The sequence below is a fragment of the Telmatherina bonti genome, assembly GCF_933228915.1.
Source record: "Telmatherina bonti genome assembly, chromosome: 16".
Taxonomy (NCBI): Eukaryota; Metazoa; Chordata; class Actinopteri; order Atheriniformes; family Telmatherinidae; genus Telmatherina; species Telmatherina bonti.
The window spans coordinates 10,904,799-10,923,544 of NC_136614.1; the positions used below are offsets into that span (position 1 = coordinate 10,904,799).

General features: G+C 40.8%; 1 protein-coding gene across 1 annotated transcript in view; it reads left to right on the plus strand.

The window, feature by feature from the left end:
* tbc1d32 (TBC1 domain family, member 32) overlaps positions 1-18,746 on the plus strand; it is a 168,832-nt gene that overhangs the window by 6,912 nt on the left and 143,174 nt on the right. Inside the window, exons 9-19 of the mRNA XM_079255902.1 lie at positions 1-58; positions 2,051-2,195; positions 2,315-2,374; positions 4,543-4,642; positions 7,907-8,044; positions 9,125-9,214; positions 10,848-10,990; positions 11,256-11,383; positions 12,228-12,429; positions 13,797-13,876; positions 15,744-15,882. The exon at positions 1-58 is cut by the window's left edge and continues 4 nt beyond it. Of these exons, the coding sequence (XP_079112028.1) occupies positions 1-58; positions 2,051-2,195; positions 2,315-2,374; positions 4,543-4,642; positions 7,907-8,044; positions 9,125-9,214; positions 10,848-10,990; positions 11,256-11,383; positions 12,228-12,429; positions 13,797-13,876; positions 15,744-15,882 (1,283 nt within the window). The remainder of the gene's footprint in view (positions 59-2,050; positions 2,196-2,314; positions 2,375-4,542; positions 4,643-7,906; positions 8,045-9,124; positions 9,215-10,847; positions 10,991-11,255; positions 11,384-12,227; positions 12,430-13,796; positions 13,877-15,743; positions 15,883-18,746) is intronic.

Below are 18,746 nucleotides of genomic sequence, written 5' to 3' on the forward strand. Positions count from 1 at the left end.
GATTGATGAATGACTTCCAGAAGGAGGTGACCAACTTCTGGATTCGTCATCCAGAGAAGTGAGTGTTGAGTCGTTTCCTCCTTCCTGGTTTGTCTCAGACGGTTCAAATTGTGTCAAATCTGGTGGGAAATAAGAAGAACTGATAATATGAAAGGTAATCTGTTCAGTTTGAGTTAAAATATATCAACACCATCCATCCATCCATCCATCCATCCATCTTCTGCCGCTTATCCGGGGTCGGGTCGCGGGGGCAGCAGCCTAAGCAGGGAAGCCCAGACTTCCCTCTCCCCAGCCACATTTGCCAACTCTGCGGGGGGGATCCCGAGGCGTTCCCAGGCCAGCCGAGAGATGTAATCCCTCCAGCGTGTCCTGGGTCATCCCCGGGGTCTCCTCCCAGAGGGACGTGCCTGGAACACCTCACCAGGGAGGCGTCCAGGAGGCATCCTGACCAGATGCCCGAGCCACCTCAACTGGTTCCTCTCGATGCGAAGGAGCAGCGGCTCTACTCTGAGCCCCTCCCAGATGACCGAGCTCTTCACTCTATCTCTAAGGGAGAGCCCGGCCACCCTGCGGAGGAAACTCATTTCAGCCGCCTGTATACGAGATCTCGTTCTTTCGGTCACGACCCACAGCTCATGACCATAGGTGAGGGTAGGAACGTAGATCGACTGATAAATCGAGAGCTTCGCCTTCTGGCTCAGCTCCTTCTTCACCACGACAGACCGGCGCAGAGCCCGCATTACTGCAGACGCCGCACCGATCCGTCTGTCGATCTCACGCTCCATCCTTCCCTCACTCGTGAACAAGACCCCGAGATATTTAAACTCCTCCACTTGAGGCAGGACCTCACTCCCAACCCGGAGAGGGCAATCCACCCTATTCCGGCTGAGGACCATGGTCTCAGATTTTGAGGTGCTGATTCGCATCCCAGCCGCTTCACACTCGGCCGCGAATCGCTCAAGCGAGAGCTGGAGATCAGGACCAGATGAAGCCAACAGGACCACGTCATCCGCAAAAAGCAGGGACCCAATCCTGAGGCCACCAAGTCGGATCCCCTCAACCCCTCGGCTGCGCCTAGAAATTCTGTCCATATAAGTTATGAACAGAATCGGTGATAAAGGGCAGCCTTGGCGGAGTCCAACCCTCACCGGAAACGAATCCGACTTACTACCGGCAATGTGGACCAAGCTCTGACACCTGTCGTACAGGGACCGGACAGCTCGTACAAGGGGGTCCGGTACCCCATACTCCCGGAGTACCCCCCACAGGAGCCCCCGGGGGACACGGTCGAATGCCTTCTCCAGGTCCACAAAGCACATGTAGACTGGTTGGGCAAACTCCCATGCCCCCTCCAGGACCCCAGAGAGGGTATAGAGCTGGTCCACTGTTCCGCGACCAGGACGAAAACCACACTGCTCCTCCTCAATCCGGGATTCGACTATCCGGCGGACCCTCCTCTCCAGGACCCCTGAATAGACCTTACCAGGGAGGCTGAGGAGTGTGATTCCCCTGTAATTGGAACACACCCTCCGGTCCCCCTTCTTAAAAAGGGGGACCACCACCCCAGTCTGCCAATCCAGCGGTACTGCCCCCGATGTCCACGCGATGCTGCAGAGGCGTGTCAGCCAGGACAGCCCCACAGCATCCAGAGCCTTAAGGAACTCCGGGCGGATCTCATCCACCCCCGGGGCCTTGCCGCCAAGGAGCTTTTTGACCACCTCAGTGACTTCAGCCCCAGAGATAGGAGAGTCCACCCCTGAGTCCATCAGCTCTGCTCCCTCATGGGAAGCCGTGTTGGTAGGATTGAGGAGGTCTTCGAAGTATTCCCTCCACCGACCCACAACGTCCCGAGTTGAGGTCAGCAGCTCCCCATCTCCACTGTACACAGTATTGACGGAGCACTGCTTCCCCCCCCTGAGCCGCCGGATGGTGGACCAGAATCTCCTCGAAGCCGTCCGGAAGTCTTTCTCCATGGCCTCGCCGAACTCCTCCCATGCCCGAGTTATCAACACTCATGTCTTTATTCCTTTGTCTCTCTGTGCAACTTCAGATACATGGAGGAAGTCATAGAAAGCACCTTCTCCTTGTTTTCACTCCATCATGAACACGGCTCAACAGCCTCAGAGAAAACCCTGGAACCAGTCCATCTACTGGCCTTGCTGGATATCAAAGCCACCTGGTTTAATAAGTGGATGGTAAAATACATTTTAATTAAGACTCCTGTATTCTGTTTTTTCTCAAAATGATCATCTATTTCATCCAGTTTTCACTCTAAGCTGCGATATTTTCCATTTCTGATTCTTCCCTGGCTCAGCATGGCTACTACAGTCGGACTGTGGTTCTCAGGCTTCTGGAGAGAAAATACAAGTCTTTGGTGAGTTATTTACTCAAAAATCTGCAAATCTGTTATGAGGGAAACAACAAACCAAACAGACCTCAGATGTTTTCCAGTAGATTCATGTTTGTTTTAGACAAAGCTGTTCAATATGTAAGCGAACTTGGGAAACGGTAACAAAATGCAAACATACAAAGTTATTCTTTCACTCAGAATATATCCGGCATTCCCAGAGGAAAATGTTTGACATGTCAGTGTTTTCTGGCTCAGGAAGAATTCTGATTTGCCCACAAGGGAACCCTCCTTATCAATGCTAAATCCTCGTTCTGCTAAACACAACTAGTGTGTAACTATTGCCGTTATGTTCCATTATTCCCACGTCTGATTTGCAATGTTCAGGATGACGAATGTCGAACCGGAATCAGGCTTTTTACACGGTTATCTTTTTTATGGCAGAATAGTCCTGAAATTGTTATTAAATAGAAATGTTGTTTTATTTGTGTGTCAAAATGTAAGAGCAGACCAACTAATATCAGGCTGAAAATTCCTCCGCAAGTTGTCCAAGTGTTGATGTGTGTGTGTGTGGATCAATCAATCCAAACTTTATTTGTAGAGCACTTTCACATACCTCAAAGTAACCAAAGTGCTGTACAGGTAAAATCAAATAAATCAACATTAAAAGCACTAAAATAAAGACAACACAATAGTTAAAGACAAAATAAGACAGATAAGACCGAGTGCTCCTGCTCTCCAGAGTTAAAAGCCAACATAAAAAGATGAGTTTTCAAACGAGATTTAAGACCACTTAAAGTCCCAGCAGACCTCACCGAAAGAGGGAGGCTGTTCCAGAGTGTGGGGGCGACTGCAGAAAAGTCTCTGTCTCCACGAGTCGAGTCCTCGGGACGACAAGAAGCATCTGGTCTTCTGATCTAAGAGCTCTAATGTGACAATGATGCTGCAGAAGCTCTGAGAGGTACAGAGGGGCCAGACCAGAACTGCTTGCTTTGGTGTGTTTGTCCTGTTAGATCTTCAGACTCTGCACAAGTTTCTACTGTTCCGCTTTTTATTTCTTTCAGTCACAGATAATTAATTTCTTTATACAAAAGGCATTAAAGACCTGAAAGCCAAAAACAGGCAGAAGCTAAAAACTTGTATTTAGTTAATAGTTTGATGCCATGCTGAGAAATTCTGAGGTGGTTTTTTGGGTCCGAGCTGAAAGAAGTACAGATCAGACCCGATTGTGGTTGAAATGTTTATTTTCGTTCTCTATCTGCGCAACTAGCTCAAATTTGACCCCTAGCCCCCGTGAAAAGTTGTGAAACTTGGCACACACCACAAGCCTGGCGAAATTTTCCATATTCTATGGTCCGCAATCACTTCAATGCAAAAATGGCTCGACAGCGCCCCCTAGACATAAACATCCAACATAGAATGGGGTCAATAAAGTCAACTTTGACGTGGGAAAACAAAATTCGGCACATATGTGTAACACCTCAAGCGTTGCCATGGCAAAGAGGTGTCCACCATCTTGCCATTTTCGCCCATTTTTCCCCCAATTTTTCAAATTGGATGCATCTTGTTTGATCGAAGTAGTCTGAGAGGATTTATGTGACTGACTCCAGACTCAGCAGGAAGCTTTGTGACGAGTTGTGGGGGGTGTTGGCATGATGCTCGGACCCTATTTATGCTGCCTGCGGCCTTGTTTTTGTTGTTTAATCTACTTGGTGCAGTTTACCAGGTTTTGGATGTAAAGCATTTTGACTGTCTGCTCGCTGTGGTGTACAACAGTGTTCTAAACCTCTGAGCTCCTGAGGAAAGTTCCTGTCATTTAAACGCAGCAGAGTGGACGAGCATTATGTTCAGTGTTTCTCCATCCAGCTCCTCAGGAGGGTTATAGGCAACCCTACCTGACCACACCTGCATGAGGTAAAGGGCTCGTTGAGGAAGTTCAATCATCTGACTCAGGTGCTTTGAAGGAAAACGTGTCTAAAACATGCAGGGCGGGGGGGAAACGTTGCCCTAAAGGGAACTTCTTCACACCAAGACGCTGGAAACCAGAGCTGCTTTTACATTGATGTGGAAATCTTACTCTGAACCTTCTTCATTAAAAGAAAAAGCTGTGTTTACAGACTGATAGAGTTCTCTCATATTTCAGCTCATTTTCAGCGAGATGCTGCGGTTTCCTCTTCCTTTTTCTTCCCTGTCAGATTGTCGCAGCTGTTCAGCAGTGCATCCACTACAATGAATCCTGTGAACGCTTCGCACGTGAGAACACTGATTCTCCTCCAGGGCTGCAGAAGAGTCCTGGTGAGTTAAACAGTCCTCAAACTCATAAACCCAGCTTTGTTTATGGCTCTGGCAGGTTCACATGCTTATCTGGGGTTAAATGACTCTAATTGCTTTAGTTGAGACCAAACTCTGAGAACTTGAGCTTTCCTTGTTTTTACTCTTTGATATTTTACTGCTCTGCTTCAAAACTGTTTTAAACGTCTGCCTGCATGCAAATATGTCTGTTTTCTAGTTCCAGTCACTGTTTTTTGTGGAAATGTCTGTCACGAGGTCCTCTGCTGTTCCCAATAAGATGGCGCAGTCGTGACTTCGTTTGAGGTGTTTTTTATTCGTTCCTGGACAATCCACCAACGTGCAGAAATATATACAGTGACCAATATGTAGAACTATTTACACCGATTCCACTAGTAAACCTCTCCAGCTCCAATAACACACGACTTGCTACGCTCCAATCTCGACTCCTCGCTCTCCACCGCTACAACTCCAAAATGCGCGTCTTCTGAATCCCAAGCCCCGCCCACCAGGAACTCCCTCATTATCACAAAGAACAGGTTTCTCCTAACTCCCCACATTAATACATACACACCAAAATCTAGATACATCGGTAAACCTCGTACATTTCCCACATTTGAAACATACAGAACACAAACAAAAACTCTGGCGCCTTGCCACGTTCAGTGGGGCACCGGATGGTGCCGTCACTGCCGCATTTCGTGGCTATTTAGACATCGCACACCCGTTGATCCCGTTTCTCGTTCATTCCCAGCAGACATGTTCGACACCCAGGTAAGTGACCCTCCTGTACCCTGTTCCCATCACTGTGACGAGGTGGCCTTGTCACAATGTCCCTCTCCAGGTTTGGCTCTTTTATACGAACATGTGCATCTTCTGTGCTCTTGTGAAATTTCTTTCCTGATTTTCAGTTTTGTAGGAACTTTTTCCTGTTTGCATTTCCTCCACTCCTCCTCTCCTCCCGCCACAGATCTGACCACTGCAGCTGTCTAACAGAACGAGGCGTGCTTTCTTTAGTTTAGTACGATCCTTCTCCATCACATGACTTGTTGCAAACTGCTGTTGGATTAGATTATTTCTGTCTGATGAGTTTTTAAACTGTAGGTGAAAATCTACATGCTCTGAATTGATTTCACAACCATTAATGTCTCTTCAGCTTCTTCTCTCTGAAACCTTTGTCCCTGAAGGTGCATTTTTTGGGAATTGGGTTATTTTGAAATATTTGGCTGTGTGGCTTTTAAGGTCAAACAACTAAGAGCTAAAATGAGATAAATAAGATGAGCTTCCTGCCAGAAGGCCAGATACCTGTGTACTATGTTTTTATTTTACAGTTACTTCAATGTTGCACATCTGTGCAATAAAAAGTTGTTTCTCATAATTATACAAAATATATCTAAATACAGTCTTTTTTCCATAAAGTTTCTGAAGATTAAATGCGGATAAATGTGACGCTCCAGACCACAAGAGTAAAGACCAGTTATTCAAGGCTTTTAGGAAAGGATATTAAACATTTTATTTTTTTTGGTTCTATACAGTAAATACAAAATAAAACACAAAATATAAAGTGCATGATGATATTCAGCTCTGATTGGAGGGTCTGAGAGTTTCTGACTAATAACGAGCCACATGGAAGGATTGATGTGTGTGTTGGCGTTCTGATGGGAGGGAGACCTGAACAGGGTGGTGGGATGATCAGAAATGTTTTGATGAATTGCACTGAAGAAAAAGAGAAAAAAAACAAGTGAAAGGAAAAAAGGCGGAAACTGAATAAACGGACATTCTTACAAACAGCTGCAAAATAAACACAAGTCAACATGTGTGATTTCAGTGACTTATTATTAGTCAGAAATTCATGGCTTGTTTTCCAACTTGCTCTGCTTTCTGCGTCCTGATTTGTAATTATTAATGAAACCTGATCTGAAATTACAATCTTAGTTCTAACAGTAGAACGTCTCACAGCTTAGATTCAACAAATCAGAGCAAATACATGTGTGTATGGGTAGTTCATGTCGGTGTGTTATCTCCTGTAAGCCAGCTGGCTCCTCCAGTCTGAACACCGTGACCTTCGTCTTGGATGAGCAGCAATACGTCGACTCCTCCGCCTTTAATTCACTCCCCAGGAAGGATGGCGAGTTTTCTGAGCGCTGTCGGGTTTTTGCTTGTCTGAACTTCAGGGACGCTGCAGGAAGCGGCGTTGTCATGTCTGAAGGACACGTTTCCATCAAACTGAGGAAGAATTAATGAAGATTTCCTTTTTTTCACTCATGAAATTATAAAAATGAGAAGGCGGAACTTCCTGTTTTAACGTCTGTACGGCGGCAGCCTTTAACACAAGCAGTACAGCAGCGACCCGAACAGCATAACTGAATGACTCAGCTAAAAGATTTCACCACTAGAATCCAAATAAAACTGTTTTAAACCCAAAGCATGGGCATCTAACAAAACACGTGACTCTCATGACTGACAGTCCATCATCATCATCAGCCGATGCTTCCTGAGATATTTACCTGCGTTGATGCATCCCTTCCCATGTTCTGTTTCCCTTTTTCCTTTTCCTCTCATCAGACAGTAAATCCTCAATGATTTTGGCTTCTTTTAGGACATAGAAACTGTTTACATTGACTTCTGTGTTCCAGATGGATTCACTCTGACACAGTAACACACATCTGGATTCTGACACTCGTGCACTCGCCTCATGTCGAGACCAACATTGTACATGTAGCTCCTGCAGTTGTGAAGATATCCTTCCTTAGATTGGGTTTTTCATTTCAGACAGAAGGCAGAAAACTGGACCTTGTGATGAAGAGCATCTTTAAAATACTGATTTTACCTGTGTGTGTGTGTGTGTGTTAATGTAAAATAAGAACTGAAACATATAAACATGCATCTTGCATCAGGATTTAGTTGATCAACATGAAACTTAACCAGTCTAAGAAAAAAGTTGAAAGTATCTGAACTGCCTTTCCTTTACTTTGCCTTATTAGCTGACAGCTGGATTCTGTGACATGCACGTATCAGCGGGAATCATTTACTGCCACCTTTCTGCTGCTTATATGCAAGAATTTCACCTCAACCAAGTCGTTTGGCGCTTTCTTTCTTTTTTGAAATGTTTGCTTTAAACTGAGATCAGTCATCAGAAAAAAAAAAAAAAAGAAGTGGGAATGAAAAGATGTATTTTTCGTTGCCCTCCAGCTGTTTCATTTGGGTTAAACATTTTTTTTAACTTGTTGTGATTGCAGGAAACATTCTCGTTTTCTGTTTATTTTTCAGGTTCAGCTCAGAGGAGCGTTTATTCTGGAAAGGAGCTTGAATATGTGTTGTTTGTCCACTCGGTATGTGTCCTGGGCAAACTCATCATCTACACCAATGGAAGAAAGCTCTTTCCCGTCACCATGAGGAAGCAGAAAGGTGCGACGCTACACCCGAGTGACATGTCTGGGATTGCAGACCTGACTGAAACTCATGTGTTACATAACTGGAGAATTGAGTTAAAGAGCAACAGATGTTTTATTGCAATGTGCTGATTGTCATCTCTCCTCTCGTTTTTTTTTTATGGCAAAATAATCCATCCAATCTTTATGATGCATAATCTCCTGCAAGAATGTGTCTAATCAGAACACACGTAGCTCTGTCTCTGTTCTTCAGGAGCAGTGGTTTTAATCTTCTCCACCCCGTTTTAATAACTGATAAAGTTACCAAGCAGTGAGTAGTTCAGAGTCAGACAGCTGAATCAGACCCGTCTGACTTATTTTAGCTCATCACTCTCCTTTAAAGGCATTTTTATGCCATGAAGACACAGTAAATGGCCTGAATTGAATCTTTCCACACCTTGAAATGAGCACCACCCACATGTGTTTGAGCAACACTTTATTTTATGGAGACTTTAGATATTTTTTTTGTCTTTATGGATTTTAACTTAACCATGTCCAGCTAGTTATTTATTTTACTTGAACATTTATTCTAGATGATTCCTATGAACCTAAGCTTTGGTGAGCGGATGGGAATATTTCCAGGGGACTGTTTCAGATCAGCGTTACGCTCAGATTACTCTTTGTTTTTCACACATAGGGATTAGAGAAAGATGGATTTTTCTGTATAGACAGCAAAATGTATTTGTTTCTGGCATTATTGTATCACATCATATCCGAGCAGACACATCAAATAGCTTCATATTCTGAATTATTTGTCTGGTTCATCATTTAATCCAGCGATGCAAAAGGTCAGGAAAAGCAATGATTTATCCTCCATGAGTATCTCTGTCTGTACATCTCCTCTGCTCGTGTCAGAGCTGCAAATGGCAGCACTGATGCACATTTCAGGCAGTTTAAAGTCCTGCTGATACTAAAACTCATCCTGCACAGAGAATCTTAATGCACAATGATCACAGAGGCCTCGACTCGGACTCCAGAGTTATTTCCTCCTCATATCCACGTCCAGACGGGAGGTTGTGTCCACAGATGAACTCATTTACTGCCCTTTTGTTTTCAGATCCTGTTAGTCTGACCGACCTGGTAATCATCCTGATTAACATCATGTATCGACACCCCAAGCCTCTGCACACCAATACCTCACACACAGGTGGGGCCCGTCCACTCCCACACCCATATCAGCTACGTCAACGAGTTTTGGAACATGATGACCTTCCCCATGAGGCACGCAGTCACTCCTCCCACCGTATCTTTTATCTTTTAACCTTGTACAGAGTTGGGCAGGACTCTAGCGTCTCCTGAAAGACTTTATTGCTCAGGAGTTACACAGCAGCAACTTTCCTGCCAGCGATCAATAATGTTCTCCATCTTGACTTTGGTCATAAGATCATCTCCTTTCTGCTGTGTCATCTGCAGTCTCATGACCTTAACTAGCATTTTAATTATGTTTCTGCAGAACAAAGTAAAATCCTGAGTATGTCGTTGACAAACGTTGATGTGAACGTATCAGAGTTGGAACTGATCAGTAGATGTGTGAATGTAAAGCTGCTTTATGCAGCGGCTCCAAGCAAAAGAACACAAACATTTAGTTTTTTTCCCTAGGTTGGGAAAATCTTCACTGTTTTGCTACGTCTCGGGTATTTTTTAGTTGGTCACATTGTATTAGAAGCAGTTAGATTTGGATTAATTGAAGTATTTTTAGTATATTTAGAATATAAAAACAAAATAAAAAACAAAAGAGAAGAACATACAGATATAAGACAAATAAAAACGTAGGACATACAAATGCATTTTCATAAAGGAATAAAAAGTCTAACTTATAAACTCTCATGACTTGCCCTCTAATAATAAATAACAAGGATAATCTTCCTGTTTTAGGTTCGTCTAGAAGCTGCAGCCTGATATTAGTTTGGTTTCTGGCTTTGCATTGAAAACACTTTGATGTAATTTAGATGTACGCATGATACAACAATGTTCTATGTAATAATACACACACCTACATATACGTAGACATATATACCCATACATATATACATCCTTACTCACGCATATCTACAGGCAAATACATGTACACAAACATACACATACAGTTGTGCTCATATTTATCCATACCCTTTCATTAAAGAAGGAAAAAAACAGCTGCCTGTAAAATAAGCTGAAATTGACTAAAGTAATAATAAATTAAAATTTGATGAAAATCATGACATTATTTTCTAATTCTGGTTCAATAGAAATATGTTTTTAAAAAGCAAACAAATAAGATAATTTATTACATATTACATCACTCATAAAGTAATATTTAGTTGAAGAATCCTTTAATGTTTCCGCTCCAGTCAGGTGTTTTCTGTTCCTCTCAGTCAGACTTCTGCACCTGTTGACAGGTATTTTGTCCCACTGTTCAACAGAAAAGTCTCTCATTTGGTTTTTTTTCTTTCTTCAACTCAATTAAATGAAAAAACAGTGTCTTATATTACTAAATTATACTTTTGCAAATTTTTAGTTATTGTTCCTTTTTTAAGTCTGAGTTGTAAATTCAGCCTTTTCTTTAATGAAAGGGGATGAAGACATATGAGCACAACTGTATGTATACATATATAATATGTTTTTCTAACCATCATTTTAAGTTTTCTTAATGACATAGAAGTTGGTGTTATAGATCATCTTAAAACTGCTTCTTCATGGTAAATTGTAAAATATATGACAATATTTAGTGATATCTATCCTACATGTAACATTTGATTGTATGTGTTCAGTTGTCAAGGTGTGTGTGTGTTTGTGCTCAGACTCCCTGTCGCCCAGCAGTCTGGTGATGGAGGTGCTGTGGATGCTGTGTGATCGGACAGACTGTGCAGCAGAATGTCTCTACCAGACTCCTGTCATAGAGACTCTACTGGCTCCTGTTAAAGCACTGCTCAGTGGACAGCAGGTCTCACACACACGTCTTCACACACACGTTCAGAAACTACAAACATGCACAACATTGTCCACTGGTGAAGTACTTTTACTCATTTGCACAAGTAACAGTTGAGAAGAAAACAGAAGATTTATCCAGGCTGTTGCTGTGACGACGAACATAATCAAAACATTTCTGATCATTAAACTCATTAAAACAGCAGGAGATTGATCAGGCTTTTAACTGGATGTCCACTTGTTTGTGAAGCTGTTGGATCTTTTTTCTTCTGTGGTTTCAGGTTAATCTCACGTCTCCTGCAGCAACACTGACTCTCGTTGCAGATGTTCTGGCGCACATCGCAAACACTGACAGAGGATTGGCTCTTTTCTTATATGAGGAAAATCTAGTTGGAGTGCACAGCGAGAGGTGAGATGTGTGTGTAGCTTCAGTTTTCACTGTTAAATAGGAATAATTAATCCTGCAGATCTGCACTGTAAAAATATTGGAAAATAAATAAGAGCTTTATATTTATTATGTTGACCCTCCACTCTGCAGCTGCAAATATCATCCAAAAAAATAACATTTTGATTGTGGTTTTATTTCTAACCCCACAATAAATGAAAAAAAAAAGACACTGGAATTTGCAACAGATGGCTTTGCTGCACTGATCAGGTCTGGTTTTTGTCTGCATTTAAGAGTTATTATCTTTTATTGCTTCTTATTATTGTGTTTGGACCTGAATACACGTTTCGCTCATGTGTGAACCTGATTTTTTATCATAAATATAGTGGCAGTAAACAAACCTGTGTGTCAGACATTGATGAAGTTGATGAGAAAATTTTAAGTTTTTTTGCCTCCTACATTGCAGGACCTGCTGTGTGACTGTTGCACGTCACACAAACGTTGCTATGACGATGCTAAAACAATATATTGTGCAGCTCTACTCCCGTCTGTTGAACAAGTCTGTGGTTTTGAACCATTAATCGTATCCATCTTTTGTGAAAACTAAATCTGCTTTGTATGAATACAACCTCATCACTGGGTGTTTTCTTTAATCAACTGTCTTTAATTAAAGAATTACAAGGAAAGTTTAATGGCTTTAATATAATTATGTATTACATATTTCCATCAACAATGTGGACAGATCAAAGGTAGACATTGAAATACTAACAACGAACTGGGATCAGGACTTTTGTACGACACATTGCAGTTTTTTTACAGTCATCTCCTTTTATCAGTCTCCAGTATTTCTGTCTTCTCTCCTTTGCAGGACCGTCGCTGCTCATGTGATCCTCCGGTTCACCCTAAAACTGCTGGATGAGGAATTGCTGTCACAGACCCAATCTGAGTCATCTCGCACGCTTTGTGGAGCTTTCATCTTTGTATGTCGGCAGATGTACAACACCTGCGAGGGGCTGCAGGTCCTTCGACCCTACGGCCTGCACAAATCCATCGCTGCTGCCTGGAAGAAGGTAGCGGCTTTCACACTCACCAGAAGCATCCTGGTATCATAGATGCTCTTCTGTTACATCCGTTATATGTACTCAAATCAAAATTACAGTTTCTAAAATACCTCATTTTTCCTCTAGATTTAAGTTAGTTGACTTTTGGGAATTTGTTGCTTTTTTTTTTTCATTTTTCATTTTTTTTATTGTTTCTCTGCTTTGAACAGAATTTAATTATTATTATTATTATTATTATTATTATTATTATCATCATTTGCAGGAAGAGCAGGTGTTTAGCAGTAGAAAATGTTGTAAACGCAAGAAGTAAAACTTCGTTAGAGAGCTGTACAGACATCAGAGTCACTTGTAAACAAGCTCCAATATTTCTCTAATATCTAACTGGAATTTACTGTGTCTAATGATTCGTTTCAGAAGCTGCAACAGGTTCATGTCTGTCATTTGGTCGGTGAATACAGAGTTCAGTCTTTATTCATTCACCACAGGAAGGAAAACAGGAAACGGGAAATTAACCACAATAATCTGTTTAATTTAGGTTCAGAAAAGTCTTAAAATAAAATGAAAAAATGAAAATAATATTAATATTCAGTCAGTTGGGTTAATAAGGAAAAACAAAACTGAAAAACAAAACCGGAAAGAGAAACTGTGAAATATCCAACCAACACCAGAAAAGAACCTCCTGTCACACCATATAAATATATGGCATTTATATTTTTATATTCATATAAATCACAACATTTATCAACCAATGCAGCTGCACAGCTTATCTCTGCGTCATTTAAAACATTTATGTCAAAAATTAACTTGACTAGACATGAGTCAGTGTACACCATGTCCACAAACACTTCCTGCTGACTTTATCCAGCTTGTGTTAATTATTGATCACCCACCTGCACGTATGGCAGAGCTGTCATCCAGCAGACATGATGTCGTCTCCAATCTGTGTCTGCAAATGACATTTGTAGGAATCATGTGGTTTAATTTGCCATCCTGGAAAATAAACAAACTTTTCTTGTCAACTAGATCAGGACTTCTGTGATTTTAGTTTTTTACAATTCTTAACTACTATGTTAAGGACTAACATGAGGATAAATAATCCCTTTCCATGTTTGCATGCTGCATGTTTATTTTTGTTTTTTCGTTGCAAAAATCCCGATGACAAACCTAAACGGCTCCAATTTATTGAAAGAAAGTACAAAAAAGCTAAACAGAAGGAAGAGAAGGAAGTAAGAGAAAAAACAGCAAAGCTCCTTGAAGTTTCCCCGCTGTATTGGGGACGTAATCTGAACATATTGGGTGATTAATTCTGATCGTAATCACCAAATCTTTGACCAAACCTTGTTCAGAGTCATAAAATTCTATTTCTGAATTTGCAGGTAAGCTCCTTATCGGAGCGGGTTCCAACCCCAGTTCCAGGAGCCACCACCTCTTCATCCTCCCAAGAGATGACAAACATGTGAGTTGTGTCTCTCGCATGCATACAGTTTCTATACTTTATAAAAAAAAACCCAGAGTGAAAGCAGTAATTGGTCATAATGCTTAATAATAACATTTACAACACAAGTTTATTGGTATTCATGAACAAGACAATTCAAAGTGCTTTACATGACACATTAAAATGGTTACAGATGCTGTCAAAAAGCATAAAAGAAAAGACAAATAGGAAAGTCACAATAACATCATGAATTATATTAAGATAAAAGCAAAATTAATTAAATTATTGTGCAGATGTCATTCATAGGTGCATGAGAAAACATATTACTACATTATAAGGGTGGGGAAACCTGGATTTTTTTTGCTTCACAATTTAAAAATATTTTTTTTCTTAAAAAAATCTATTTTTTTCAAATAAATAAAGATAAACCATTATAAAATTTTTGTCATTTTTATTGTTTTTATTGATCTTTTTACTGGTCTTCTTGGGCGTTATAGCAGCAGAATGATGGTCTGTCTACTCTGTTGTTTTTTTCTAATTGAAATAAAAGAAAAATGACTAGCAAAAGAAAAAAGTTTTAAACATTTTTTTTTGGGCTTTTAATCTACAACAATCAGCAATATGGAAGAATTGTGAGAATCGCAATTTAAATCGAATCGGGACAAAAGCAGCCCGACTACGTTACATACATTAGTGTTCCATGTGAAAACGATTTATCTCCGCAGACACACAGACTGGAGACATACAGTACAGTGTATGTCCCAATTTAGACCCTGTCTCCTTACTAAATACAAAATCATGTCTTCATGCAAAAGAAGGTTCTGGAAACAAAACAAACTCTGCTCCGATATGTCGATGTGCACAACTGAAACAGCCAATGGCACAGAAATAACGACTTCTAAAGATAAACCTTCCAGTCGTTCCAAACACTCGCTACAGGTACGTGGATCAGATCCAAGTTGTTGATCTGATTTGTGGTTTGAAAGAAATGAGGTTGGTGATTGACCGCAGATCATAAAACGGGGTTTAATGTTGTCGATGCTGCCGTTAAGCTTCCAGCTGATGGCAGGCAGTGTCCTTTTAAAACTAAACGTTAGGATGCAGGGAAGGCAGATTTCTCTGAAACCAGAAATTCCCCTCAGAAATGTTATTGTGCAGAAATTTAACAAGTCAGAGAAATAAATATGTATTATTATGTGAAATGATGAAGCAACGGGACATTTTGAACTGAGATGTTGTGGATTTAAACTATTTGCTCAGATTGGTTGGTGATTTTAACCAAATCATGTTGGGGTTTTCATGTATATGTGTAGAAAATTCACTATAAAAGTGATGATTTGTAGCTACTGTTTTTCCATCTAATGTTGATAATGAACATGTTTACTTCTGTTCTCAGCATCTAGATCACAAGACAAGACAGCAAAATCATTTGTTGCTTTTATTTACATTTTCCTGTTTCAGTCATCGGAACAGGATCTGAAAAAACACTGGTGAATAATGAACCTTAATCAGCTGAGTTTGTTTTGTTTTGGCTGCGCTTCCATGTCACCCAGGACGTTTTACTTGTGCAGCTCTGAGAGCGCTGTTGCTCTGCAGGGCAGAAAGAGGAAATAATAGTTCTGGTGGTGCTCTTCAGATTGTCCACCAGGTTATAATTTACACGACTTTTCTAAAAAGATAAATGGACAGAGTTACTAATGGTAAGAAGAAGAATGGACTCCACAGCTCTAGTATTTAAACTGGCAGGACTTCACATGGAAAACAAGTTATACTGATTTATTTAATTCATTCTATTTATTTTACCCATACTGCTCATAATCATGGTGGTTATATTTACAACAAAACATTGCAGCTTGCTCGGACTCTTATGTTTCTGATTCTGCATCAGGCTCGTCTGGGAGGAGACTTTACTGGACAGCCTGCTGAACTTCGCTGCTACTCCTAAAGGCCTCCTGCTGCTGCAGCAGACCGGAGCCCTCAATGAATGCATCTCCTACATGTTCTCTCGCTTCACCAAAAAATTACAGGTAATGACTTCACAAATAGAAATGTATTATATGCAAATGTTTTAATCATCAACTTAACATTTTGAATAAATGTCTTTACTTCATCGCTTGTATCCATCATCCTCCATTTACTAAGTTCTAATTCCAGCAACGCGCTACTGTTTCATTGCCTAAATATTTTTTTTAAAAAGGGGATTTTCTAATTTTTGGTCTCAAAAATGATGACCACAAGAGGGCTGAGTTTTACCAAAAAGAACTTGTTTCCATTTCTGTATTTAATTTATTTACAAAAAAAATTTTAATTCAGTTTATCAGGAGATAAGCGGAAATTTAACTAGGGTAAAAAAAAAAAAGAAAGAAAAAAAGATAGTTGAATTAATTTTCACTGAAAGAACATCCACAACAAAAGCCCACTGGCTCCAAGCTAGGTCTGCAGAAATGTTAACCTCATTGCTAAGGCTGCTTCGGGCCAGTCGCGGTAACATGCACACGGTTACAGGTACAGTTCACATTAGCCGAGTTTCAGCAGAAACATGCAAGAAAACACATTGTGGTGCTTAAAAGCACATCATCCGACTACCTTATAGCGGCTCTATGATGCTTTTTCTGGTTTTCTGAGCTTTCTACAGTGTTATAGTGATGAATACTTGTCAGACATGTGAGCGGCGCCGTTTATTTTTTTTATCACCTAAATGCATGTTTGAGTTTTCCAGCGCTCTGTTCAATTCAATTCAATTCTACTTTATTTGTACAGCGCCACTTCACAACAATGTTGTCACAGGGCACTTTACATCCACATCATTTCAAGCCAATTCATACATATCCTATAATAGAAACCAACTGATTGCATCGAGTCATGACTTCCATCCAATCCCCCATCCTGAGCTGCATGCGGTGACAGTGGGAAGGAAAAAACTCCCCTTTAACAGGAAGAAAACCTCCGGCAGAACCCGGCTCAGGGAGGGCAGCCATCTGCCTCGGCTGGTTGGGGTGGAGAGGACAGGAAAGACAGATCAACATGTACAACTGCACTTATTCAGGAAGACCTGCGGGAAAAAGGAGAAATAAGTTACAGACGGCAATATTGCCATATATTTATACATTAATACATTTGAGAAATAGAGCGAGGTACTTCTCAGTGCATCAGGTAACATCCCCATTGCTACATAAGTAATGGTTGGCTAGACTACCCATAACTATAAGAGCAAAGAGCAGAACCTGGACAGTTGGGTCCTGTACATGCAGACTCCAACTCAGGAGATGCTCATATCCTAGCTATAAGAATCATGGAAAAGGAAGGTTTTCAGCTCCATCTTAAAGGTGTGGAGGGAGTCTGCCTCCAGAACCCATGGTGGGAGCCGGTTCCATAAGAGAGGAGCCTGATAGCTAAAGGCTCTTCCTCCCATAGTACTCTTTGAGACTCTGGGAACCACCAGTAAACCTGCAGTCTGAGAGCAAAGTGCTCTATTTGGAATATATGGAACTATAAGAGCTTTTATGTACAATGGAGCTTGGTCATGGAGAGCTTTATATGTGATGAGAAGAATTTTAAACTTTATCCTGGTCCCCTTGTTTGGTTTCCATGGTGACAGAAACAATTCGTTTTCGAATTTTTTCTATTTTGAAATTTTAGTGAGGTCCAGGGGAAGGGACTCAGTGATTGGTCATCTCCTTAGTTTGTGCACGGTCACAACAAGAAAGCCACGCCCACCTTCACTGCTCAGTGTAACTACTGCTAGCAGTTGACCAATCAGACGCGCTCCGCAGGACAGAGGGCGGAGCTTTCTCTGTTGGCATGTTTCTGGCAGAGGCTGATCTCAGAATCAATACAAAATAAATAAAGGGGTTTTTTGCCCTTCTGGACTTAAAATAAAATGGACTAAAATGTGCATATTAGAGCCACTTTAGATAACAAAGTGCTCACATTACACGTGTTGGGTTAGGAGCATAAATTTGAGATGAAAATAAACTGATGTACAATGCAGTTTGTTTTAGACGTTTTTCACAGATAAACTGGGTTTTACTGCTTTCATTTCAATGAACCACTTTGTTTTCAGGTGCTAATAAACACCGGTACTGATATGCCGTAGCTGTAGTGTAATCATACGATTTCACTTTTAAGATAAGAAACGATAAAACAGACCTTTATTTATCCCAAAAGGTGTAAATATCAGGTGTTGCAACAAAACAGCACAGTGTGCACATAGGTTAGCAATTAACTCAGTATTATTTCTATCAAGTAGTGCATTGTATTGCATGACAGTTGTGTTTTTTTCATTGTGTTTATGGATGTCATAACTTAGGCGTGGCTTGGTTTATTATTTTTAGATAATTCTCAGAAAGGCTAAGACATCGATACAGAGGCTAGATGTTTATGTTTGAATTCTGAACTTTACTCAACTGGTTGACAGCCAAAAAGAGAAAAAAGGTTAACTCAGGGTCACTCACCTTGGTTCCATGAAGGCTGTAGTCCTGCAGGTTTTCAATGTGTCCCTTCTCCAACACACCTGACTCAAATTAATGCGTCATCTACACAACTTCATGGATGGTTGTATCAGTTTAAATTGAATCAGGTGTGTTGGAGCAGGGACACATTGGAAACCTGAAGGACTGCAGTCCTTGTGGAACCAAACTGAGCAGCTCTGGGTTGATCATTAGGCTGCATAGAAATAAGTGCAAAATTTGACAATCTCACATAGAATTTAATTTTAAGAATTTTCTCAATGCAGTCTAAGGCATGGTGTTAATACTAAGACTTGTGTGTAATGTGATGTTTTTATTTATCTTTCTTTTATTTAATGTCATTTGTTTGACTAGAGCAGTGAAGATGTATGACATTTTGTGGATCATTTATTTGTAACCCTCTGGTGGTTAAAAATAAAATG